Consider the following 27,011-nt stretch of genomic DNA (forward strand, 5'->3'; position numbering starts at 1 on the left):
ATCTCTAACATATCAAAAAAAAATTGTGAAAATTGTTGTTTTATTCAACCAACAGCCTAAAACCCCAAATATATTCATTTTACAAGGACATCAAAAGGGAAAAAGGCAGCAAATCCTCACATTTGAGAAGCTACAGCCAGAGAATGGAGTTTTTGCCAGAAAACATTAAATAAAATGATTAATCAATTATCATAGTAGTTGCACATTCATTTTCTGTCAATTAAACAAACGCTTAATGGACTCATTGTTGCACCTATACAAAAAAAAGCATTGTACTTCAATGCTCTGCACTATACAGGAGTACAGCCCAGGTATGAAACACTGCTTAAAGTTCCAGATCTTTACTGTACATTGTATAATTCATTGAGAACAAAGTGATGTAACAACAGTCAATGGAAACCAAAATCACCAATCAATTGAGGGCTGGATTCAAAATCACCTAGAAAATTAAGGTAAAAATACTGAAATCACAGGCTGATATAACTGTGACTTTCATCATGGCAACTCATAATTTGACTCAGTAGTGTATTTGACCCCACATGCCTGTATGCACTCCCGACAACATCTGGGCTTGCTCCTGATGAGACAGCAGATGGTTTCCTGGGGGATCTCATCTTAGTTTTTGATCAGAGCATCAGTGAGCTCCTGGTCAGTTTGTGGCGGTACTTGGTGGCAGCGGATGCACATAATGTCCCAGAGGTTCTCAATTGGACTTCGGTGATTGGTCTGGGAAAAGTGGGGACCAGTCAATGGCATCAATGTTTTCATCATCCAGGAACTGCCTACACACTCTGATCACATGAGGCTGGGCATCGTCCTGTACCAGCATGAACTCAGGGCCCACTGCACCAGCATAAGGTCTGGTAACTAACAGCAGTCAGGGACCGTTGGCTAGCACTTAAAGGTCTGTGTGGCCCTCCAAGGATATGCCTCCCCTGACCATCACTGACCCACCGCAAAATGCTGGTCATGGTAGATGATGCTGCAGGCAGCATAGCAATCACCACTGTGTCTCCAGACTCTTTCATGTCTGTCACATGTGCTCAGTGTGAACCTGCTGTAAAGAGAACTGAACACAAATAGCGGTCCTGCCATAATTCAGGTGTTCTCTGGTGAATGCCGATCGAGCTGCACAGTGCTGGGCTATGAGCACAGCTAGAGAACTTTGGGCCCTCATGGAATCTGTTTCTGACTGTTTGGTCAGAAACATGCACACAAGTTGCCCACTGGAGGTCATTTTGAAGGGCTCTGGCAGTGCTCCTCCTGTTCTTCCTCACACAAAGGAGCAGATACCAGTCCTGCTGCTGGGTTGATGCCCTTCTACAGTTCTGTCCAGCTCTCCTAGTGTAGTGGTGTAGTCTCCTGGTATCTCCTCCATGTTCTTGAGACTGCGCTGTAGACACACACAGCAAACCTTGCAACGGCACGTTTGGATGTGCCTTCCTGGACTACCTGTGCAGCCTGAATGGGCTCCAGCCTCATGCTACCAGCAGTGACAAATACACTAGTAAAATGCAAAAATAGAGAGCAATCAGTCAGGAAGGATAAGCAGAGAGCAATTGACTGTAGAAACCACCTGCGAAACCATTCCCTTTTTGGGGGTTGTCTTGCTGTTGCCTCTCCAGTGCACCCTTTGTCACTTTTAATTGCACCAAAACAAGTGACACTGATTCACAATTGCTTATGGTTCCTAAATGGACAGATTGGACAGACAATTGACTTCACGTTAGTGTGATGATTAAGTGTTCCCTTACAGGAATAAAAGAAATAGGTTTGTAAATAAATCCACACCAAAAATGTACAAAAGTGAAACCTTTCAATAGGATACCCTTTTATTTTCATCAGTATTTCAGCAGCTTTGACAGACAAAATACAAGTTATTACTTTCTGTGTCTTTTCCCTTCCTCCACAGGGTTTCAGAGGGTGGAGTCTCCCAGACAGGGGAGGAGGGCTGTGATGAGGGAAAACCATAGGTGAAAAAGAAAATCTTCCTCTCCACCGAACAAAAACTCTTCACATGCATTGTTGTTGAAATCCTACCTCTGATGTTTCAAGTCTTGATAGAGGGTTTGTGCAGACAACTACTTGTATTTCACATCTTTTACAGAAACAAGAACTCTTTAAAACAAACAAAAAAAACTGAAATGAACTGGGCCGAGCTGAAGTATACATTATGACAGTTGCATATGTAGACTTATGGATGTACTGAATCCACTGTTAACTGATAAGTGAGCGCAAAGTTTTGAGACAAAACTGTCAAACTGTCCATTTATAGTCTTTTGTGCTGTGCCAAAGTATGTGCTGTTAGCAAAGTCAGTCAGTTTGAGTCATTTTTAACATCTATTCAGGGTTTCCCCTGAAATCATCACACGGGTGTGAAAGACAGAACAGCAGCAGATATGGTCAATGCTTTTCCATGAAAAAAATATTACACATGGCAAATTAGAAATTTACATAAAGACACACATATATATATGTAGTCAGGCAGCTTCAATGTGCCTTTATTTTCCTACTCCTCTTCATTTTTTTTTTTTAAGAGGGGAGCACACACATTTTACTTTTCTAAATTACTCTCTCTACTTGTCTGCTTAACTCTTGTTCTCTCACAGTTCTGGTTGTATTTACAGTGCCTCAGTTTTAAAAGTGCTGCACATCCTAAGAAGCTATTTACACATAGAAAAATAGGAAGGGGGTGGTGGGGGGTGGGGGTACAGACATTACTGTGGGGCATTTTGCTGACAAAGTCATGGAACTGACGGATATAAATGTATCCTCTGCTTTTAATGAAATGCTTGTTCTGGACACACACACACACACACACACACACACACACAAGCTGTGTTCACATTCTTATACATTAAACACTGTACACACTCTGAGGACGAGTTACAGAATGATTAGTCTCGTTCCCTCCGAATATGAAAACACTAAATTTCAGTGCAGTGCAAAATAAGTCATTTTTCGAGACATTCATCTGAAGAGATGACATTCAGTTTTCCTTCATACCTACAGTATTGAATGAAGCTCATCTAAGATTAGCTGTGTGTGTTTTCTTTCTTATTTAACTTTAACAACCGGAATAGTGTGAAAGGTTTTCTGTAGGCACAACCATGGATATAGATCCTCATCCTCTTTCTCGCACGCGCACACACACTTTTCAACCCTCCCCAAATGCACCGAGACTCCACAGTCCAAAGTGGAGAACATAAAACAGACGACAAGCATGTAAAAACATGTATTTTTGAGTCTTGACACAGACTCTGCATTGCTTTATGAAGGAATTATTTTGTAGTCTAAAGTCACATGGTGGCTCACTGAACAAATTAGCGCATAAAGGGAGCTGTTTTAGTGATGAATTTCCCCCTTTACTTATTGATGCCTTTAATTATTTTGCTGACCCCTGCACATCAGCATCAGCCCTTATGAGTGGGTGTGAAGAGAGAGCCGGGTCTAGCTGGTGCTGACTTTAAGGTTCTTCATGCGGTGCAGCAGCGAGTCCTTCTCCATCTGAGCCTCAGCCAGCGCCATCTTGGCTCTGGACAGCTCCATTTTCAAACATTCGTTCTCCTCCACCAGCATCTGCAAATAAACAATGACCAAGGGCCACAGGGGGGAATCAGTGTGTGTTTGCTTGATTCGGTGGCATAAAAATCTAAAATAAAACAATGTTTGATTGAAATATTTTAGCCTTCATCTGTGGATGGAGTCCCAAATGTCATGCTGCAGACTTGCAGACTCGATCCAGAGACCAAGGCCAGCAGAAGTGGTGAAAGCAATGTCAAATCTCCAGTTAGTGGAAGTTTAGTTTTGTCAAACTGCAATTCTCAAGATCAATAATAAACCCTCAAGCTACAAAACAGCATGAATAAAATAATTCATTAAAAATAGATCGCTGCCATGTCTGCTTCATGAGATGCTGTTAAACTGCAACAACTGATAAATAGAAGGAGGCTGCTCAAAAGCCTTTCCTCCCTGAAAAACTAAAACTTCTGTAGTTTGTTTAAACACTTACAACGACCTGTGTTTGACTGTCAATCACAAGTTTTTGTGGCCGTGTGTTTGGTATCTCAAAAGCAACGGCCGAAGGAGAGTGACGTTGTTAAACCTCTGCAAAACCTCGGAGGAAGGAGGTCAGGGTGAATATTTGGGCATAAAAAGTGCCCAAGAACACGTTAGCCTCCCATCCACTACTAACAGTCAACATTGTTTTTTAACGATAACAAAGTATTTTTAGTTTTTTAAACCTCGCAAAGCCTCAACTAAAGGCCATAAAAGAAAACGTAATGGTTTCGAAAGACACTGTCACAGGTTGTCATTTGTCCTATAGATTGGTCACCAAGAAGGCTAGTCTAGCTTAATATGAGCCTGTCACATGGCAGACTCCAGACAGATGAGAGATAGAAAAGAAGATGAAGGAAACACCAACAGCAGAACATTTGCATGCTGCTGAGGCCAAGAACTTCTTTGTAATGACTGTGATAAGATCATCCTTGAAATATTTTGGTTTAGTTGGAAGTCGTTAACATATAAACACAAAGACAATAGTTTGTCTTTGTGTTTATATGTTAAAGGTCCAGACATGTATTAAAACATAGACACAAATGCTGGGAACAGTATTTGTCTATCTGATGTGTTATTATTTCCACATTAAAATCCTTAAAAAGGCATCTACTCCTTCTAACTGTTTAGAAATGATATGTACATTTTGTTCATTTCTACAGTTTCACTGCAGGACACAAGACGTCTCCTTCTTCACTGTAAAGTCCACCCTGAGTGTATGAGCACTGGCGGCTTCAAGTTTCTACATCACACCTATAGACATTGCAAATTGGAACCGGGATTGGCTTCCAAACTATTTGTGATGTCACAATTCAAGGTTGTAGGCCCGCCCCTTAAAATCTGATTTATAATGAGCACAGAGAAACTTTCCACTTTCAGCAGATCAATCTGAAATCCACCTTATAGTGTCAAACTCTGCGGATACATCATTCTGCACAGTGAAGCTCAAACATCCAACTGTAGGAAGAAGAAGTTATTTTTGAGTGGACAGGGACTTTAACCTACATGAAATGAAACTTGGCTTAGATGTAACCAACCATTTCGCCAGTACCACCTGTGTCATGAGGGATAAGAAAACGCTCGCATTTTTAAAGGAAATGACAAACAACCCCATGTTGTTGTTTAGATCGGAGGACGTTTAGCTTCGATATGCAACTATTCACTTTCCAGCTGAAAATGAAATGCTTGTAGCTGCATGAATTGATAAATATCACTCCCACTGGAAATGAAATGGAAGCCAAGCAGGGAACTGGAATAGCTTGGCAAAACCAAACTTTGGCACAACATCCTTTCTTGTTCAGGACTATGTTTGTAGGAGGGAAACACAAGAAGAAGAGAGAAAAATATGTGTGGCTGCATGCAATTCAATGAAATCTCCACCTTCAAGAATGTCTGCAGGTGTTGTGGGCGGCATTTTGCGCCTATATACTTCCCCATGCCCTCATATACCTCAACAGTTTGCTTTGGTGGTGCATCTCACCTTTTCTTTTGTAGATGGAGGGGGGCTGGTGGGCAGGGCTTGGGTCTGTGTACCCTTTGGTACACAGCAGACGCGGGTCACGGCCTCAGGGACCGGACTCAGAGCGCTGTCAATCAACACTCCATCTTTCCTGGGTTTGGTCTCTGCTGCTGTGTCCACTGTGAGCAGAAAGAGAGACAACAATTTAAAATTGGGAGGTGTGGACGTACTGAGTGTGGACTTTAATAGGACGTGTTGTGTAACTGCAGTGAATCAGCGCTGCAGTGGAGGTGGAAATATCTGGCAGATGAAAATGTGTGCGCGTTCATCACCTCCTATAGAGAAGGAGCCGTCGTCTCTTCGGATTATGATGAGACTGTCCACATGCAGGGTGATAGGCGAGGACTCTGACAGATTGTCTCTGGGACCGTCGTCCTGCAGAAGAGACAGCACATGTTGAGTGTGGTAGTATACGTTTTGATGTGTATGAGCGTGTGTGTGTGTGTGTGTGTGGGGCGGGGGTTATCCACATCCAGGTTTCCACAGTAAAAAGCTACTCACCCATGAAGGAACCCAAGGGAGAAGGCAGAAAGACCTTTCTATGTCATTAAACATTCAGTTCAAATCCAAATTCCAATTATTCCATGGTTCAAAATACTTAAGCTGCTGAACTGTAAGGCAGTGAGTTATGGGGTCTATTACTCCAACATGATTGGAAAAAAATGGAGAAACATCCTGTTGAAATCTTGCAGGTAACAGTAGTTCTGCAACAACAACCTAAGGTTATTCAAATCTGATAAAAGGAGCTGGAAAAAAAATATATACACACACAAATAACAGCAATAGGGATTCTCACCTTTAAGTTGATGTGCGTGTCCCTGACACTGATCTCCATGGGCAGCACCAGCGACGCAGAGTCGTCCTCCAGGAAGTGGGCCACGTTACGCAGCGTGGACATCAAGAAGCTCGCTTGGTATCCGTGGAGACGCAGCTGTAGGAAGCCGTTGCGCTCAGCCAGCGGGGAATGAGCGGCTGCACAGGGCCCGCTCTCAAGCCGAGCCCGCACCTCTGGACTGTGAAAGGCCCTGAAGGACGCAGAGCTGATCTCGCCACCAGCTGTGAGGGGAAGGGACAACGGTCGGAGTTAGCATTAGCAGCATTAGCTTCAGTGAAATGTAGAAATTCAGCTGAAACGCACATAGAACTGACATTAAAATACACCCAACACAAGATCAGTCCACTCCACATCCATCCTGTTTGATACTTAATGTGCTATTTTACTGAACCTTAGAGACACAGTGAAATGAAAAAAATAAGTTTCCAGGTTCTAATCCTGTGTCTTTTTGATCTCTTGGTATTAGAGCTAGACCGATAAATGATCCAGGCCAACATTAGTTTATTGCAGATAATAAACTGTGTTGTGTACATGTCTGCCGATAAGTAACAAGAAACGCCAAAGCTGGTTTGAGGTAACCTGGAAACATTGTCACAATCACACAAATAAAATGTCCCGCTCAGCACTTATCTTAGTCACAATTTGTGAGAAAATGGAACAAATCTAAGAAATGCGTATAAACACTGGCTATCTTATGTGTGACTATCAGCCAATATATTGTTATCTCATCTTTTTAAACTTCTAAATGTTGATGTCAGTATTGGCCTCAGAAATCCATTATTGTTCGGCTTGTTTTATGACCAATATGTGAAAGTACGTTGGTATCAAATCCCCATTTTCCATTTCATTCTTTTTCTCAACATTAAAATATTTTTGTTGACTCAGGAGGAACACTTCCACACTGGAGGGCATGTACATAATGTATCTAATCAAATGTGATTTGGGTCCTTTGATCATATAAATAAAACTTCAAAAAAGTTCAAAATGAGCGATGGTGACTTCTAATTTATTCAATCTCCTTCATCTTCCTCCTCCTGATCCAACACATCTAGCCTCATGAGCTGACAGCAAGGGAGGTGTGGGTGGAGGCCATGAGTCCTCTGCAGCTCCATATTGCATCACATCTGCTAAGCCGCACCCACTTGGACCGATCCAATCATATTTGAAGGATTTCATAATTTCTCTTGTATGTATACCCACAATATTAAGTTTCGCTATGAAACGCGTAACGTTATGGAAGCTTAAGATAGTTTTACTGCCGTTTCACTGTGACTTTAAAGTGTACTTCCAGTTGCCCACAAAGATGCATTACTACACTGATTTTATGTAACTCTGCCCACTCTAAAAACTAAAAAAGGGTGCATGTTAATGCCAGGTTTAAAGGAGGGTGAGGTAAGAGGTACAATGAAGGAAAAGACAGAGGAAGCAGAATATCAGAGGAGGGACAAAGTTGGAAACAAAGAAAAAGCAAAGTGAGACGCAGGAAGGAATTAAGAAAAGGGTGGGCTGAAGGAGACGAGATTTTGTACAATCCCATGGGCTCTTCACTGTAGTGTTGTTGAAGTATTTCCGAGGACTAGGGGTTCGGTGGGAACTGAAGATTCAAAGTGAAGTTTTAACCACTAAATATTTTATTCCTTCCTTTCATGAATTAGACACTCTGCAAAAATCTATGAGGTGCTGAAAACTGTGAAAGTTTTAATGGTGTGCTACAACATTAAAGGGTAACTTCGGAATTTTTCAACCTGTATTGAGCAAGCGTACTGCAGCCGGCAGCAGCAGGACAGGCTCAGATTGTTATTACAAGTGTCTGACAACAATATGGAAAGGATCCCTACAGAGACACCCCTTTTATTAAACAGTAAGATACTTTTCTTTAACCAGAAACTCCCTTGACAAAAATAGTAATTTTACCTCTCTGGTCTACCACTGCCTCGATTGGTTAATTTGTGTTATTCTGTGACTGTGGTGTTTTAACCCTTTAAAACACCACAGTTACACAATAACTCAAACACACAAAAACAATAAATTCACACAATAACCGACCGTGGCAGCGGTAGACCAGAACAAAAGTGTTCTGTGATGTCAAACTACTGTTTTTTATGAATGGAGTCCGGTGGCTCTCTCCCTTTTTCTAGTTAAACAAAAAGGATCTTACTTAGGGATCTTAATTATATGCAGGGAAAGTTTTGTCCCAATTAGTCACATTCACAAAGAAACATAGGAAAATAACGTCCAGGTTGAATAACACCTAAGTTACCCTTTAAGTGTTTCACCCTTGAATGACATGATTTGGACTCCTAGTACCACAAAATGTGATTATCTGATTCCTGTTTATTGGGAGAAAAAAACCCCAAAAAAAGAGTCAAGGTTGGGGGGTGTTAAAACCTGTTAAACCTCCTTTCACACAAACTTCACACACAAATTCAGCTGGCAAGCACACAATTACAGGCACCACGAGATGCAATAGGAACACTCAGCAAGGCATGAAAATGGCCACTTAAAGAAATAAATCTTTTCATTATGACAGTGAGAAGTGCGTCACATCCATTTAATATGCTCTCTGAAGGGAAAGTCAGGAAAGGGTTAATACCATAAAGCAATTTGAGAGAACCAGCAAAAACATTTTCACACACACACACACACACACACACACAATGCTCTCAGCTTTTCTCAGATAAAATGACATATTCTCTCTCAATCCTGGGCGGTTAGGGTCGAGACGAATGGAGAGAGAAAAAGTAGAGATGGGAGTGGGTGAGGAGAGAGAAGAGGAGAAACAGGGGGAGGCAGCCAACAGCCAAGGACTGAGTGACTGTGATAAGACAGGGAGGGAAGACAAAAAATGGCCCCAGAGAGGGAGAAAGATGAAGGGAAGGGAAGGGAAGGAGTAGGGGGGGGTTAAATGACAGAGGATTAGTAGAAAGATGGAGTAGGAGCTCCAGGGAAGAGTAAAGAAGGAAAAGGTAGAGGGAAAAGAGAAAGAAAAGAGGGATTGCTCTTGTGAGATAGGGGGAAGAGGAGGAGAGGTAGCGAGGGGTAAAGCTGGCGTTTCTCTCATTGCCTGAATCACTGGACTGAAACTGCAAAGTCTGCTGCAGTGGAGAGATGAGGAAGGTGGGGGAGAAAGGGGTGGGGGAGAAAGGGGTGGGGGGGACAGAGAGAGAGCAAATTAGGTGGAGAAGAGAATGAGAAGATCATGGGTTAACACCAGTCTGCACAAATAGCTGGAGTTAATTTGAATCCGGCTGACAAGCGCACACACAATTTAAGGCTGTGGGCCTAATGTTGCAAATAATGGGACCACTCACTCCATTACTGTCAAATTTAACCTCTCTTAAGTGCAACACACACACACAAACATTGGAGGAAAGAGATCTCAATGTCACATAAACATCAGCTGCTGCAGAAGCAGTCAAACACACTTCATGCGACCACTTGCATTGCAACACACTGTATCTATATGCATCAGTGGTGCATGCCGTCGAGCAAAAGTCCTGAGGCTGGAAATGAGATTTGACAGAAAACAAACTGGAAGAAAATCTGCGCCCGTGCGCATACACAGAGTCAAGCATGCATGTTACATAACAAATAATGAATTAAGACACAGCAGTTACCTTGGCTGCTTTGAGCAGGCATTGGTACTGAACTCACCATACCTGTGGGAAGTTACGGCAAGGTAAAGAAAAGAAGGGGGTGGCTGTGTTAGTGTGTAAACGTGTGTGAAACCTGAAACTATAAAAGATTTAATCCAGACTAGGACAGACTAAAGCTGCAACTAACAGTTATTTCTATTCTAGCCTTCTCATGCCTGGTGTCCACATTTGTGGACAGTTATTTTAACTCCATTTTGGGTTAATATATCATGGTTATTGTTCTCCAAGCCACTTGAAGACAGTGTCAGTAGTCAAAAACTACAGTTATGAATACCACTTTGAGTGTCTTGCCTCCATTTGTTCCTAAAATATGTGTTTTATTGTTAATTTTCAACTATTGAGCTTAAATACATAGTAGAACATGACATAAAAAACTGAATTTTCCATATTGTTAGGTGTGGCATTTTATGCCTTTGTTGCATGGTGTTCACATACATGGACAGTTAAATAATTTAAAAATAAATCAGAACTTCTAATAAAAAATGTAAACAGATTTCAATTTTAGCACAATTTTGAGTAATAAAAAAGAATCTTTAAAAAAAATCTACATAATGTTTTCAATAATTCATCCATGAAAGGGCTAGATGAATCTGCTGATTATTTTCTAAAGTTATCTGAAAAGTGTTTCTTAACATCACAATATAAAATTTTCTGCTTTGTCCATCCAACAGTTCAAAATATTCAATTGACTATAACGTAAAACCAAAAAGAGTAATAATAAACAAATAACAACAAATAATTCTTACGTTAGAGAACATGGACCTATTAAATGTTTGGCATTTAAAACGCCTGTCAAAACAATTGTCAGTTAGTTTTCTTTATCTGTCAATTAGTACGGTCTACCAGCTTCCCGCTCCTGTCATGGGTGAAACGGGCATATCCCGACGTTGCCGTGGTCAGTCCTTGTATCTGTCTTGTGTTAAAATGTTAACAAGCAAAATACAAGAGTCAGAGGGGCCGGTTAAAGAGCATCCTGGTGGTTTAAACCCAACAACACAGCTTCAGGTCTGTTCTAGGACCTTTATCACATCTGCTTCCTCACTCTGTGTGTTTCCTCTCACTCTCCACTGTCAAATAAGGCAAAATACCATAAAAGATCATCTAAAAATAATCTACAAAAGGAAAAAGTCAGTTACGTGGCTGTATTTACTCTAAACACACACACACACACACACACACACACACACACACTTCCCATGCTGCTCTTTCTTGTTTGGTAGCTGTCCTACTTGTGTGTTTAAATCTTGACAAGTGCCCCTTCACTTTCATCTTCAGCATTAGTTTGAACCTAAGAAATAGGCTGCAGCCTATTTTGGCGGATTGGTTTTATGTAATCAATCAGCTCACAATTTAAAATAGGAGCTGTTTTAACTACAATGCATCATATTAGAGTTCAAATAAAAATCACCATATCTCATGCTCAGTCGCAGAATACAATGAAACATGTATGCAGACTTCTTCTTACCCAAGCTGCGGTTGCTGAGGTACTGTCTATGGCTGACGTTGCCCAGCTGGCTGGGTGTGACCTGGCCCACCTCCAGGGCCACGGCCGTGCTCTCGCCCACCGCCTCCATGCTCACACACACCGACTGCACCTTCAACACCAGCACAGACACCTGAAAGAAAGGAACAAACGAGTCAGGAAAATTAAAATATTGCATCAACTGCAATTTTTTTTTTACTTTGGTTTAAATTTAATTTTAATTAAATTAAATTAAAAATTTTAATTACTATATCTTTGGTGGGATCATCGGTGCTCTGAGAGGTAGCACTGACTGTGTCGGGGGACACGCCTCCTTCCTGCTCCTGACCAATCACTGCCTCTGTGGCACTCTCAGTGGCACTCTGTTCGCTGATGGCATCCTTGAAGCCTGAGATGGACACATCATCTGTACCGAACGTAAAGACACACAAATATGATGTAGACAAACAAGATACACATTTGGCTTTATCTTTAAGAGTGAAGAAGCTTTCACTGTATCTGTTACTGAAATGTCAGAACAATGCTGCCACCTTCTGGTTGAATCAGTTGCATACCAGTAAATAATTAAAAAAATTATTTTGTATCAACCCCTACTAACACAATGAGGTCAGAGGTCACCATAAGCTACAGAACAGGGACTCTGACAAACACTGGTGCTTAAAAAATACTGAAGGTACTATTTGTGATTGAAACGGGCAGATTAAATGGTTTCACTAAAGAGAAAATACTTTGTTTGTTACGTCATTAAGGTGAGTCCATTTCCTTCAGTTGCATTTAAGAAAGAGAATCTTTTGTTATAAATATGTTATTAAAGCTTGTGTGGACAGAAAATTTGCAATGTAATATTATCTGGGAAAACACCATGTTCTTGTCTGACATATTTTCCAACACTGCATTTGTATTCTTGGTGTCCATGTAAGCTGGAAACTTGTATTCATGTGCATGACACAATAAATAACATAATTAATTTGAGTTTATCTATCTTTGGATTAAAGAAAAAAAAGACTATTACTTTACATTAGTGTTTAAATAATGCATGTGTTTTTGCTTCACCTCTCTCCAGCAGACTGTAATTGTCACCGTCCTCCATCAAGTAGCTGTCTATGGAGATGTTGTCCAGCGACTGCAGGGACGGGCTCTTCTTCATGTTCTTATAGGACACAGAGAAACTGGACTGGGAGCGGTCCCGCATCAGACGACCGCTACAACAAACACACATGGAGTCACATGGAGAAGAACACGTTAGACAAATACTTTCACTTTTTACAAATCTTATTGTGTAACCACCATTGATTTTGAATTACTGATTTATAACTGACTGATTTAAAGAGACAAGAAAAGAGGAGAAAAAAAACAGGTCCAGGGCTTTTATTCCACCATATCTGATTTTGGTCCAACACCACTACACTGTCAGAGAGCTTGACAGGGCTTACTCGACAAGTCATGAATTAAATATTGCTTCATTCCTTTGTGTGGTGTTGTTTAAGGTCATGTAAGAACCAAGTGTGCTATCTTCCCAAGCGCCAGAAACAATCTAAAGAAAAATCACAACGGACAAAATCCCAAAAGACTGATAACACAAGGCTGAAAAAAATGAGTAGAAAAGTATAAATAATATTATAAAAAATTGTCACAAACAAGGAGCTTCGTTTTTCATCCCTGCCATCATCCACGAATCAATAGGTAGACACCAAACACAGGATTCATTTAACACACATAGACAAGGACCAGCGTGGCATGCACACATGCAAATGCATGCCCACAGAGGATTCACATACAAACGTTTGCACTGATTTGTATTCATCCAAGGATCACAAGAACAAGGACACACTCACACACACACACTCATTAATAGAGCTAGTCACAGATCCAGTGTCTTACATGTTGGACATGGAATAAAGGGAGGTGGATCTGCTGGAGTTTGAGGAGCTGAGGAGATCAGAAACCACAGACAAACTTCCTTTCCTTGGTAGAGAGAAAACACACACACACACACACACACACACACAAGCACACATCTCGCATGGGTCAAAGTAAAGGTCAAGAGGCAGAAAGCAAGTGAATGAGATGAGAAATGACAAGAATATGATGAGCTGACAGACAGTAGATGAGAACAGAGAAAGGCAAGGCAGCTTGAGGCCAGCCAACATTCTCGAGACACATGAAATCAGACGAGTGAACGTTCATTCAAACACTCAAACACACACACACACACTCATGTGGGAGTTCGAAACACTGCTCTTGTGTTCAGGAACAGACAGATTCAATTAGAGAGAGAAAGACTCACGTAGAGCTGAAACAGTCAATCGAAATAAATTACACAGCAACAATTTTTAATAATTTAATCTGTTTCATTAAGCAAAATAGTTGCCAGTCACTAAATATTTGCCAATCGCATCTTCCTAAATAAGAGGATCTGCGGCTTGTATCTATCTTCTATATTATATCACCAGCCTGAAACTTCGGGAAAGCAAAAAGAATGTATAAACATTTTTTGAAGGAACATATAAAACTTTTTTGATACAGTTTTCTGATTGAATAAATTTGTTGATGCCTTTTGTATAGGAGTAACTTAACTCAATTTAGTTTAACAGTGTAAAATTAATTCAGCCCTATCATATCTCAGTGGTAATGGGATGGTCTTTGGTCTTTTTGTGTAATCAAGAAAATACCTGGATACTGACTGAGGCATCTTGCCGGCTACAGTTGTGTCTTTGTCACTCCAGTCTTTGCTCCTAAGTGGGTCGGACAGGGGGTCACTCGTCTGGGTTTTAGAGTCTAGTCCAGCTGCCACTTCTTCGCCCCCAGCCAACCCATCCACTGCCACCTCGCCCACTTCATCTGAACTCCACCTCCCAGGGGTTTTAGCTAAAGTCCTCTCCTCCAGTGAGGCTTTGTGATTTGAGTCAGGACGTGTAGTTGAAGTTGGGACAAGAGGTTGCGGGACCATGTGTGGCTCCGCCCTCCAAGCGTTCCCCACATAACAGCTGGTCTACAGTGCATGCCCCTTTGGCTGCTCCTCCTTCAGACCCAGATCCAGCTCCGTCACTCCCCTTCTCAATCCCCTCTCCTGCGTCACTCCCCGGCTCCAGAGTTCCTCGGCTCTCTGAGGGGGAGAGCTCGGACCCTAGAGGAGATCCTGAACCCTCAGGCTGGGGGGACGGGCTTCAGGAGCAGGGACACCTCTGCGCTTTTCAGCAGGAGGCCCAGGCACACAGTGAAGGGCTGGTGGTCTGCAGGAGGCTGAGAAGGATCTTTGCGGTCTTTTTTGGAGCCCATCTCCTCCAGATCCTTCTGTAGTGTCTGCTGCAGGGCTTTGATGCTGCGCTGAAGATGCATCAGAAACACATAGTGCCGGTGGCTCACCTGGACACACACACACCCCAAAGTGGTTATTAAACTGTAGGGTGATGAATTACTGTTGTGATGGCTTGGCTTTTTTGTGATTAATAAAGATTACAAATGTTTAGCCATGTTGGTGGCATGGCTCAGACTGAAGTATCTTAACATCTTTAACACCAATTGCCAGAAAACTTTGCATTAAGTGCTTATTAGCATGCTAACATACTGAACTAAGACGCTGAGCAATAACCAAAATATCCCCCATGACAGACTCCCAAATGAACAGAAGAACATGGAGCCATTGTCAAATTGTAAATTCCACGTATTGTGCAGTATTAAAAAAATATATAAGAATGACAAACATACCTGAGCACTTAACTGCTTCTGCACTTGCACCAATATATGCACATCTCCATCTTTACTTGATGATGACAAAGAGGAAGAGGAAGACAGGCTATCTAATGAGGGGGGTTTATGGAGTCCATTACTGGGTGGCAGTGTTGCATTGTTGCTGTGAGATGATGTCGGTGCACCATCAGTACTGTAATACTCCTTTAGTAAACGTTTTCTCTGCAGACGTGCAACAGCCTCTCCAGATGTGCTCCTGGACAAAACTGATCCAGCAGCACACCTGAGCCTCTCCTGGTGATGGACAATCTTTGCAGGCTGACACGCCCACACAGTCAAAGGGAAGGAGTCCACAAAAGGCTGCGGCCGCCCTTTGCCTCCACGGGTGCCTTCATAGTCCACCCAGAACTGGGCAAAGTGCAACGCCCAGAAGTCAGTGGCAGCTGGCATCTTGAGGGCATCTGTGCCCATCGTCGGCACCACCAGGCCCCGGTAGATGTCATGGAGCTTGGTGTCTTGTTCGTGAGCGTGGCGCTGGAAGACAGGATGGAGGAGGGGTAAGGAGGAGGGAGGAGCGAGGGAATGAGGAGAAAGAGGGAGAGAAGAAGGGTTCCTCTTCAAAGGCCTGCAGCAAGGCCTCAAGGTGGGAGCGGGTGCAGTTAGCCGGGTGCCTGGTGTTCGTGGCCACCATTTCTGAGGTCTGCACTGAGATGGAGCGAGGCAGATCAGGGGGACAGGTGGTGTCCCGATCCGTGGGAATCACCAGCTAATGGAGAGGCACAAAACCAACATAAATACCAGAGAATACATTCCACACCATAAACCTGAATAAAAAGTCATGTGTCCACCTTTGTGCATTTCACCTCACCTTGAGCATTAGGCCGTCAACCTTGATGTCAACATGCTCGTCGGGTTTCTGTGAGTCGCTGAGCTTGTAGATCTCCATGAACTGCTCCAGGCTCTGCCTGAGGTCGAGGGTGAAAAGATTGATCCACACCAGGCTGCGAGGATCCAGAACCAGCTGCAGGGCGTTCAGCTGAACGTACAGGTTAGGACAGGGGACTAGAGGAGCGGGGAGGAAGAGACATGATGTTATACCACTTTCTTTAGTCACAGGGAGGGGAGAAGGAGACATTAGAGAAATCACAAAGAGAGGAAAGACAAGAAAGAACAAGTCTTTTTTTCACTTTATTGTCCTGATGATGAATTAATTAGCCAAATAACAAAAGGCCCTGTTTGTATAATGTATCCAAATGCAGTCAATTTGTGAGAAATAGAAAAACATGAATTAATTGGGTGATTCCTCATTCAGAGCACCGGGCGTAATTCAGAAAATGAATGTTCCCTCAGGCACACTGCAATCATTGACTTCCCCAGATCCAAAAGGGATGTGAGAGATAGCAAGTCACCGCCAAAACAGCAACTTACACAAGCTCATGACCTACAAATAAAGAGTAATGTTTCTAAACTGAGATGCAACTCTCTTGAATTGACAGTAAATATAGCTTGAGTGTTAAAACACAGAAGCCTTACTGGGGTAGTCTCTTCCATCAGGGAAGTAATACTCCGTGAACTCGACATGAATGGCTGGCATCTCTGGGGGAAGGTACAAGGACTTCTTATTGCAGGAGATCATGGTCTTGGGGCTGGAGCGACGCTGGTCTGCTGTAGACACCTGCAATATGGAAAAAGAAACTATCACTCAAGGTCAGCAGTCAAGATGTATCAGTGAGTCCATATGTGAAGGTTTGTGAACCACAGTGTGTTTGTAGTGACCTGGTAGATGCTGAAGTCAGCCATCCTGAGAACAACTGAGCTGGACATGAGCTGGGTCTTGGGGCTTTGAGTGGGAGGAGGACTGAAGGAAGCGCTGGAGGAGGTGTTTATCTTACCTGGCGAGAAAGAAAGAGAGATGGGAGGATAGAGAAAGAGAAACAAAAATGAAAGAGGGAGACAAACAGAGCAACCACTCAGTTCTCCAACTAGAAACCTCTGTCCCTTGCAAAAGGTGTGTATCACCGCACCATGCTGTGCGCACACACACCGCAGTACCTGGCTCTAGGCACCAGCAGCACTGGGCCGGAGGTTGTGTGTATGAGCTCCACTCTAGGAGTTCTCCATCTGCCTCCCTAAGCCCTACTCCTGCTCTCTCCTGACTTCCTAGAGGCCCATACACATCGTCCCTAAGGGACACTGGAGGACAGAAAACCCACAGGGATTGATGTGTTGTGAGCGTGCACCAGAACATACAACAAAAGCGTACATCCTGAACAAGTTTTGAAACATTTAATATGTGTCTAGGTGTGTGTGTGTTTACCATGTTGTGGGGAACTTTGGGCAGGGGCCGGGCCTTGCTTGTCTCGAACTGTAGTCTTTAACATCTCCACGTTGACCTTGAACTCATCGAGCAGACTCCGTGCCCAGCCCTCTCTGGTCTTGGTGGCCTCGCTGTAGTGCATCCAGTGGGCACAACTGTCACCTGGAGAGGAAAGGAAATTGGTACGGGTAGTTGTGCATCCATCATCTGTTAAATGTGACTCTTGATTTGGTAGTGAACATCATCCAAAGTGTTTATTTATCGTGCACATGTTCATACAAGTATTTTATCATTTCGTTCTGTCTTTTTATTTCACTGTACTTAGTACTTTTTGGTATTATTTATTATAACATATCCTTTGATGCCGAATCGAGGCTTCTATGTTTTGTTACAATGACTACAGTGTTCGTACATTGCCAAGAAAACTGGCACAAGTTGTAGGTGGGAAAATGGAGGGACACTAAAAGATTATAGAATATATTAAGAAGAATTTTTTTTTTTTTTTTTTTAAATTGAGCAAAAATGCACAAAAAGAATAAACTTAAAAAATTAGGCATTATGAGAAGCCATCCTAGCTTCTGATCTTAAAACTGCTTAATGCGATTCAACAGCAATAAAACTTGCAGGCTTGCTGATGGATTGCAGTGAGTTTATAGTAAGGTAACAAGAAGCACTTCACAGTAGTAAACATGTTGCAGTGACTTCATGGTAACATAATGTTGTTATCACTGCAGGGTTCATACCTGCTCTGTGGAAAGGGTAGTAGTCAAGAGTGATGGAACTGAAGGAAAGCTGCATGGCTCCACCCGTTATTCTCTTACTGATCACTGAAAAGAGGAAGAAAGAAAAATAGTCAAGTCAAAGCTTTTTTGTGCACTAATCTTTAAATTTTTTTAATAGGCAAAAAATATGAAAAAAAGGTGACTGAGACCAGAGCTTTAGTAGGGGTGTGTGTTCGTGAAGAGTCAAAGACCATTTTACGCATCACATTGAAGAAAAACATCTTGTGCACATGCAGTTAGAAGGTCTGCCCTTTTAAGACTTCTGTGTGCCCGACTGTTTGTATATGTCATGTATGTGCATGTGAATGTACACTGCAATGTGTGTGTGTGCTACCTTTGTCCTTAGCGTGGATGTCGTCACATATGTGCAGGTCGAGGTGCGTGATCTGGAGGTGGTGAGATGTTTCGCATACGTCGTAGGCGCTGAACAGCTTGGCCATGGATGCACTCTGGTCAGCTGCTGTGGACGCCTGCTGGGTACGCACCTGCTGGGCCGAGGGGGGCGCTGATGACTCCTGATGAAGTGCAGATACTATGATTAGTGTTGTTTTAGATGCTGATGTGTTGTTGATGCTTGTGATTGCGGTCCTTATGTTTTTCAGCCTGTTGCAGCATTAAGTATTGAAATATTGTTGCTGGCAATGAGATCTGTTTTCGTGTTAATTTTTGGCTTAAAGAGACTGAAGCTGATTCACGCAATACTTAAATCTTCCAGGAGATGGCGTGTCATACTAAACTACAGAAAAGGCATTGACCACTGAGTGGATGAGTGTGCATTTGTGTGGGGGGGATCGATGTATGTGCATTTTGCACATGTATGCGTTTAAGAAGCAAAAAAAACAGACTGAAAGAGAGTGACAGTAACACAGAGAGACAAAGATGGTGCAGGCAGATAGACGCCATATGGCATCAGGGGAGTGACACAGAGGGGCAGAGATGATTTCAGTTGACACAAGGACAAACTATCAGACCATGAAGGAATTAGGGCACAGAAAAGGGGAGAGGGGGAAGAGGGGGGAGACAGAAAGAGGGAGGGAAATCTACATTTATACAGATTGACGTGGATGAAGTCACTGCATTTGTGGATATCTGTGTGGATCAGTCATGTGTGCACCTGGTCTTCTGTGGCCATGCTCTTCCTCTGCTGCGCAGACTTCTCCATGGCCTCGCTGAGAGACTTGGCATACTGCACCATGGCTTTGAGCTGGGAGTCGGTCAGCACCCAGAGCAGGTCGTCCAGGATCAGAATCAGCTTGGAGGCCACCACGTTACAGTCCTTAATCTGTAGCAGGCAGAGCCGTTGGTATAAACATGCATTATACAGCTGGTGGTAGCCTGAGAGTTCCCATGAATGTAACGTGACACTCGTAGGGAATTTCTCTTATTGTGACATCTTCATTTATGACCATTAGGGATAAAGCAAATTCACTTAAATTAAAGTGAATTGTTTTTCCCCGACAGTCCAACACTTTAAAAAAGGTAAATCACAAACTGAATATCCATTTTAACATTATATGCTATAACTGCACTGACAGCATATTTGGGAGAATAAGTTTGTGTCTTCAGATAAATGCTTTATTCAGCAGTTCTGTAAAAGCCTAAAGAAACAAATGTGGTTATGCACTTTATCTGCATTATACTGAATCCCCACAACTCCAAAAAACACTGTAGTGTTTTTGGTTTAAATGCACACTAGCCATTTGATAAAGCGCTTCTTATGGCAGCCTGTGAGGCCGCACAGAGGGATTATTGTTCACAGTGGACTAAAGATGTTGCTGAGAGCAGTCTGGGTTTCAAGACATCAAATTTCCTAAAATGAATGTTTGAATCTATTCAAAGGACATATGTGTGTCCGTTTTTGCGACTGACCCGTCTCTTGAGAGTGACTCGGATCTTGGACTGGTTGGTGATGAGGCGAATGGGGGCGCTTAGCATCTCATGCTCAGCACTCTGGATGGCATCAGCCTCGATACGGATCATCTGCCAGCTGATCTCCTTGAACGTCAGGATCTGGACCAAACAAGCATGGGAGTACGTAAAAAAAACCCCAACAACTATGGGTGACACACTTTGGAATAAAAAGAATGAATAAATCCTGACCTCTCCCCTCTGAGGGTCCTGAATGCGGGTGAACCGCAGGTCACTGATACTCCAGCTGGTGTTGACGCTGTAGACCTGCAGCTGGGAGAGCTCAAAGGAGGCGTTAAAGGCCTTGGCACTGATCCTGATGACGATGGAGTTGATGGACAGTGACATCCCCTCTACCACCTTCTCAGCAAAGCCATATTCACTGCATGGGAGACAAACAGATGGACATGGGTGGAGAGAACGTTAGGTAAACAAGGTGATAAGCAGTGCTTTACAACATGGCGAGTACAATATGTAATTACTAGTCTGCAATGTAAGCCGGACTGAACAGATTTAGTTTGAAGATAATTACAAGTTCAAATACTTCCAAAATGACACTGAACCTACAATACGTCACGATGTGAACATAAGTTTGAAGATAAGGCAAGGCAAAGTTTATTTGAATAGCACATTTCAACAACAAGGTAATTCAAAGTGCTTTACATAAAAGCAACTGGGAAATAGAAAAAATACACATTAAAAAATAATAAAAGTCACAGTGCAGTGTACAATCAGGGTTAAAAGAGTTAAATGGAAAATAAAAACAGGCTGAGGGGTTGAGCAAATAATTGAGTTACAATTATTTTGAAAAGAGAATAAACAGAGAAGCTGAGAGAGAGTACCTCATTCAATATATAAAGTTTACTGTATCATACATTGTTTCTATAAAGTATAGTGAGTACCTGACTTGACTTGTAAAAGTATTCCCAAATGAGTGAGGAAGAAAAGGAGTTTGACATAAAAATTAAAAACATAAATTGCGCTTACTGTGCAAATGTAGAATTGGCCTACTTGTTAGCCTTTGCTCAAATAGTTCTCTGACACAAAACACACAAGGGTTCCCTGTTATATTAACAGTGAACCATAATTTTGACACATTTTAGTTTTGAGTGTTTTGCTTTTCTTTCTTATTAAAAATCTGTTCATTGTGTACTTAACATGTCATTTATCTGACTGAATAAATCTTAAAATGAGTCAGTCAGTGCTATACAGTGAATTCAGTGTTCAAAACTCTTCCCATGATTGTAAGAAACACAGAGCAGCGTAAAAAGGCATATTTGATGATTACTAGGAATGAAATTTAAATCTGTTAAATTCAAATTCACTGAAATTGAATGTGTTGATATGTTAATGTTCCAGCCAAGGAAAGGAGGCTCCTAAATGCACATACAGTAGATAGAAAAAGTCTACACGCCCCTGTTAAAATGCCAGGTTCTTAATGATGTAAAATAATGAGACAAAGATAAATCATGTCAGAACTTTTTCCACCTTTAATGTAACCAATAATGTAACCAATAATGTGAACAATTCAACAGAAAAACAAACTGAAATCTTCGAGGGGGAAAAATAGAAACCTTACAATAACCTGGTTGCATAAGTGTGCACACCCTCTTATAACTGGGGATGTGGCTGTGTTCAGAATTAACCAATCACATTCAAACTCAGGTTAACTAGAAGTCATTACACACCTGCCATCATTTAAAGTGACTCTGATTAATCACAAATAAAGTTCAGCTGTTCTAGTAGGATTTTCTTAGTTGCATCTCTGAGCAAAAGCCATTGTCTGCAGAGAGCTTTTCAAAGCATCAGAGAGATCTCATTGTTGAAAGATGCAAGTCAGGAGACGGGTACAAAAGAATTTCCAAAGCATTAGATATACCATGGAATACAGTGAAGACAGTGTGGATGAAATATGGCACAACTGTGACTTTACCAAGAACTGGACGTCCCTCTAAAATTTATGAAAAGATGGAATGAAAACTGGTCAGGGAGGCCTACAGCAACATTAAAGGAACTGCAACTTCATATGAATGGGCTAGGGGGTAGGGTGGCAAGACGGAAGCCTTTTCTTACAAAGAAAAACATCCAATCACGGCTGAAGTCTGCAAAAACAAACATCAAGTCCCCCAAAAGCATGTGGGAAAATGTGTTGTGGTCTGATGAAACCAAGGTAGAACTTTTTGGCCATAATTCCAAAAAGTTTGTTTGGTGCAAAAACAACACTGCAAATCACCCAAGGAACAGCATACCCACAGTGAAGCATGGTGGTGGCAGCATCATGCTTTGGGGCTGTTTTTCTTCAGCGGAACCAGGGCCTTAGTCAGGGTGGAGGGAATTATGAACAGTTTCAAATACCAGGCAATTTTGGCACAAAACCTTCAGGCGTCGGGTTAGAAAGATGAAGAGGAAGTTCACCTTTCAGCACGACAACGACCCAAAGCACACATTCAAATCCACATAAGCATGGCTTCACCAGAAGAAGTTTAATGTTTTGGAATGGCCCAGCCAGAGCCCAGACCTGAATCCAATTGAACATCTGTGGGGTGATCTGAAGAGGGCTGTGCATAGGCGATGTCCTCGCAATCTGACAGATTTGGAGCGCTTTTGCAAAGAAGAGTGGGCAAATATTTCCACGTCAAGATGTGCCATGCTAATAGACTCCTACCCAAAAAGACTGACTGCTGTAATAAAATCAAAAGGTGCTTCAACAAAGTATTAGTCTAAGGGTGTGCACACTTATGCAACAAGTTTATTTGAGGATTTTTATTTTTCATTTTCCCCCCTCAAAGATTTCAATTTGTTTTTCAACTGAATTGTTCACATTAAAAGGTGGAAAAAGTTCTGAAATGATTTATCTTTGTCTCATTATTTTACATCATAAGAACCTGGCATTTTAACAGCGGTGTGTAGACTTTTTCTATCCACTGTAATGACGTTACAGGAAGTACAAAAGAAACAACCTCAGTGCTCACCTTTGTCCTGATGCTGTCGCTATGGGAGACGGTCCATTGGGGGGACGAGGCTCATCACAGGTTCTCATCTCCATCTCTACTTTATCGAGGCTCTGCAAGCAAGTCATAGGCTTAACTTTATGCCAATCAATGTCTTCATAAAGTCATTTTCTTGGCTGTTGGTAATCTTTGTTATCAAGTCTGGAACACAAAGCATTTCTTTTACATGATTATTCACAGGAATTTATTTCCACCAACCCATTTACTACTGTTTTGTCTTAATGTTCATAATCTTCTTTTATTTTAGTCTCATTGTAAGTGTGTCAGTCAACCATTGTTGCAGCCTCCTTAGGCCTTTGCTACTGGTGATGTGGAAGCTGCCCACATATTGTTCACTTGCACACATTTTTTCTTTGCCTGTCTAGCAAGATAAAACACATTGAAACTCCATGAATTATGCTGCTGCTATATACACACACACACACACACACCACAGTCTGGCAGTTGCCTCTCCTGCAAAATACAGCCATGTAATCATGCTCTCCCCCTTTTCACATTGTTGTATGATATTTCAAAGGCCTATTGTTGATGGTGTGATACCATTGTGTACTACAGTTTCGGCTCTAATAGCAGATTCAACAAAGTGCTATTGTGCTGGTATTGTTGTTTGTTGTAATATCGTATATATATTAACCAAGACAGAGTGCCAAAAAATCTTGCAAAAAATAACAGGTGCTAGAAGTATATATATATCTGAGAACTGGGGACTGTGGACCACAAGCAACATCCAGGTTTTGTGTAGACAAATGGAGCGAATGTTCCTCCTGTTGTTGCTGGTTTCAGGCAGCCTGTCTACTGGGAATTACAGCTACCTGGGGACTGGGACCAGCCTGGCAGTGTGTCAATCAGACACCTGCGCCCTGCTCAGCGTGGTGGCAGCCATGAGGGAGAAAGCTGGCAGCCCTGACACAAGACACACAGCACGCTTCAGCGAAACCTCGGCACCATGATGCAAAAAAAACCTGCCACCGCAGAAGCTAACTTGCAGTCCTGAAAGAGCCAGGCCAAAGGAGCTCTGGAAGATAAACCAGGTTCAGGACGAGCAGCTAAAGACAGAATCCTTGGCACTACTTCAGCTAGCTACACCATATAATACAAACAACTCCGGGCTGCCCAACTCAGTGGTGTGGTGCCAGAGGGTGATCTCTATCTGGGACACTATGGGCAACAATAGCCATGACAGTGCGACCAACGCAGCGGTGGTGCAGCTGGAGGCTGGACACTGTGTTTGTGAACAACAACTTTTACTATAACACCTTCAGTGGTTTACAGATACATGTGGTTTATCTGTCCTATTACATTGTTAAACACAAGTAAGTAATTTTTCTGTTGCGGTACTTATTTGTAAACAGAAGATTCAATGAAGGTAATTCAACAAAGAAACACATTAATGACCTGTTTTGGTTATGTGAGTAGTTGGTGAAACTTACCAAAGAGATTGGGTGAGTCTTCAGCTTTGTCCATGGTATCTGTGACAGAAAACAGAACAGTGGCTTAGTTTTTTCAGCCTGATCCCAAGCACTTGGCCTTTTAGTCCTCCCAAAATTCTACATGAAATTATCAGCCAATAGGATGTACAAATCAAATGCAAAATGATTTGATTTGTACAGAATTTAATCAAGCCAAAACACCAGGCAAGGTAGGTCAGAGATGAAGGAAGAAAATGAGTGAATGAAATCAATGAGTCTAGATTGACTGGCAGTTCACTCCATTCAGCTCCAGAGCTCCATTAATCCTCAACATGCAGCCTCTTGATTCAAGTCAAATTATACAGCAAAAGAGATTAAATGCTTATGTTCACTTGCAGTTTTCTCCTCAGAGCAGCTAGTTCTTTGAGACGTCAAAAATGAGGAAGTAAGAAAATGGATTTGCTGCTCTAATTGAATTAGAGACACATTTTATTCGCCTTGCCTCATGTCGTAGAAATACTATGAGGTGCCAGTAGGGGGTGTTAACTCAGGCCTGTCACTTTGAGTGTGATGTGCTTGAGCTAACAAGCAGACACATTTGTTGCAGTTTATATCAGTGTATGTATTTATGAGTATTCAATAAAGTAACATGTACTAATTTGTGTGTCTTTTAAATGAAGTGTGTTTAGTATAGCTCCTCTGTAACAGGATGATAAAGAAGTGACAGGGATCTAACAAGTGAGGAAGTGAGATATAGATCTCGGTTCTCTTTTTGTGACAGTTTACCAGTAAAAGGATTCAGGCGATAACAGGTTTCAAATCACCAGCTCCACGGTACTTTGAGAAATCTGATGTGCCACACACACTGACTGTAAATGATGTGGGTACATACAGTCGACAACAATGACTGCAGACCAATTACGAGAAAGACAGCAAAGGAAGGGTAGCGACTGACAAAACAAGGATTTAAACGTGAAGACAGACGTGTAAAGGAAAGGTTGAGAAAAACAGAGAGAAACAAAATGAGGTAGAGGAGAAAAAGAAGAGGTGGAAAGTGGACCTTGGAGCTGAACAAAAGTCCAGTCAAAGTAAATTACGCAGCTCGGAATTCACTGTTTCCAGGGTGTGTCACCAGCGTCCGCTCTTAGACATGGCACTTGGCAGATGCCCATGACTACATCAGGGACATCAGACAGCTCCAACAGAGTGTGTGTGTGTGTGTGTGTGTGTAGTGCAAAGAGTCACTGGACGTGTACATGACATGCGTTAAATGATATCTACACTTTCCTTTCATTTAAACAAAGACATGAAACCATGTAAATCAGTTTTGTATATATATATATATATATATATATATATATATATATATATATACCCCCCCAAGCTATAAACCTTTAAAGCAAAAGTTTAACATTCTCATTTCTATGTTCAATATAAAGCAATAACCCTTAGCTTAGCTTAGCATATAGACTGGAAACAGGGGGAAACAGCAAGCCTGGCTCTGTTTGAAGGCAAGAAAACCCACCAACCAGCACCTCCAAAGCTCACCAATTAATATGTCATATCTTGTTGGTTTAATCTGTACAAACACCAAAGTGTAAAAACAAAAATTTGAGGGTTACGTGCTGGACTATTTTTTTTGGCTCTGAGCAGTTACCACAAGGCAACCAGCAAAGGAACTTACTGTGTCTGGCCAAGAAATAGTGTGGCATATACCTGTAAAACCAGAACGTGTCATTTTTACATTTCAGTTTTTGTACAAATTTAACAAACAACATATAATGTGTTAATTAGTGAGCTTGAGAGATTCTGGTTGGTGGATTTTGTTACCTTCAGACAGAGACCGTTTCCTGCTCCTAGTCTTTATGCCAAGTTAACCAGCTGCTGTCTGTATCCTAATATTTACTGTACAGATATGAGAGTGGTGACCCTCAACCAGTAAGCAAATAAGCATATATCCCAAAATGTCCATCTGTTCCTTAAAATTCAACATATGACACTGTCCCTCACCCTGATGGTGGCCTTGTTGCAGCACACACGGCTGATGGCCAGCCAGGTGGGCAGGTCCAGCAGGCTCTGGAGAACCTCCTCATCCAGCTCCAGGTTGGTCAGCTGGCCCTCCCCCTTCAGCGTGCTCAGGTTGATCTTATCTGGCGACAGGTTCTTAGCAAACCTACAAGACACAGATGAGAAGCTCAGCTTTGAGCATGGGAATATTTTTAGAAACAAGTTCTTGGCAAAGTGACCAGCATGCCGAACAAACCCCAACTGTTGGCTTGGCTTATAGATGGGAACAGCCTTTCCAATGCAACACAAACATCACTTCTTCATATCCATGTTTT

General features: G+C 42.1%; 1 protein-coding gene across 1 annotated transcript in view; it reads right to left on the bottom strand.

The window, feature by feature from the left end:
• Nucleotides 1–1,807: 1,807 nt before the first annotated feature.
• The window catches only part of uhrf1bp1l (UHRF1 binding protein 1-like), a 35,956-nt gene continuing 10,752 nt past the window's right edge, over nucleotides 1,808–27,011 (bottom strand). The window contains 26 exon segments of the mRNA XM_038738852.1: nucleotides 1,808–3,579; nucleotides 5,540–5,697; nucleotides 5,851–5,953; nucleotides 6,375–6,634; nucleotides 10,031–10,072; nucleotides 11,535–11,685; nucleotides 11,801–11,958; nucleotides 12,606–12,754; nucleotides 13,434–13,517; nucleotides 14,225–14,490; nucleotides 14,492–14,710; nucleotides 14,712–14,918; nucleotides 15,261–15,809; nucleotides 15,811–16,008; nucleotides 16,111–16,304; nucleotides 16,776–16,917; nucleotides 17,019–17,134; nucleotides 17,560–17,721; nucleotides 18,303–18,386; nucleotides 18,676–18,856; nucleotides 19,456–19,623; nucleotides 20,211–20,351; nucleotides 20,442–20,631; nucleotides 23,222–23,313; nucleotides 24,691–24,729; nucleotides 26,680–26,842. Coding sequence (XP_038594780.1) covers nucleotides 3,451–3,579; nucleotides 5,540–5,697; nucleotides 5,851–5,953; nucleotides 6,375–6,634; nucleotides 10,031–10,072; nucleotides 11,535–11,685; nucleotides 11,801–11,958; nucleotides 12,606–12,754; nucleotides 13,434–13,517; nucleotides 14,225–14,490; nucleotides 14,492–14,710; nucleotides 14,712–14,918; nucleotides 15,261–15,809; nucleotides 15,811–16,008; nucleotides 16,111–16,304; nucleotides 16,776–16,917; nucleotides 17,019–17,134; nucleotides 17,560–17,721; nucleotides 18,303–18,386; nucleotides 18,676–18,856; nucleotides 19,456–19,623; nucleotides 20,211–20,351; nucleotides 20,442–20,631; nucleotides 23,222–23,313; nucleotides 24,691–24,729; nucleotides 26,680–26,842 — 4,345 coding nt within the window. The 3' untranslated portion in view covers nucleotides 1,808–3,450.

This window comes from Micropterus salmoides, unplaced genomic scaffold (assembly GCF_014851395.1).
Source record: "Micropterus salmoides isolate LMB-PRFRI ecotype aquatic unplaced genomic scaffold, ASM1485139v1 Ms_hic_scaffold_23, whole genome shotgun sequence".
In the NCBI taxonomy this organism is placed as follows: Eukaryota; Metazoa; Chordata; class Actinopteri; order Centrarchiformes; family Centrarchidae; genus Micropterus; species Micropterus salmoides.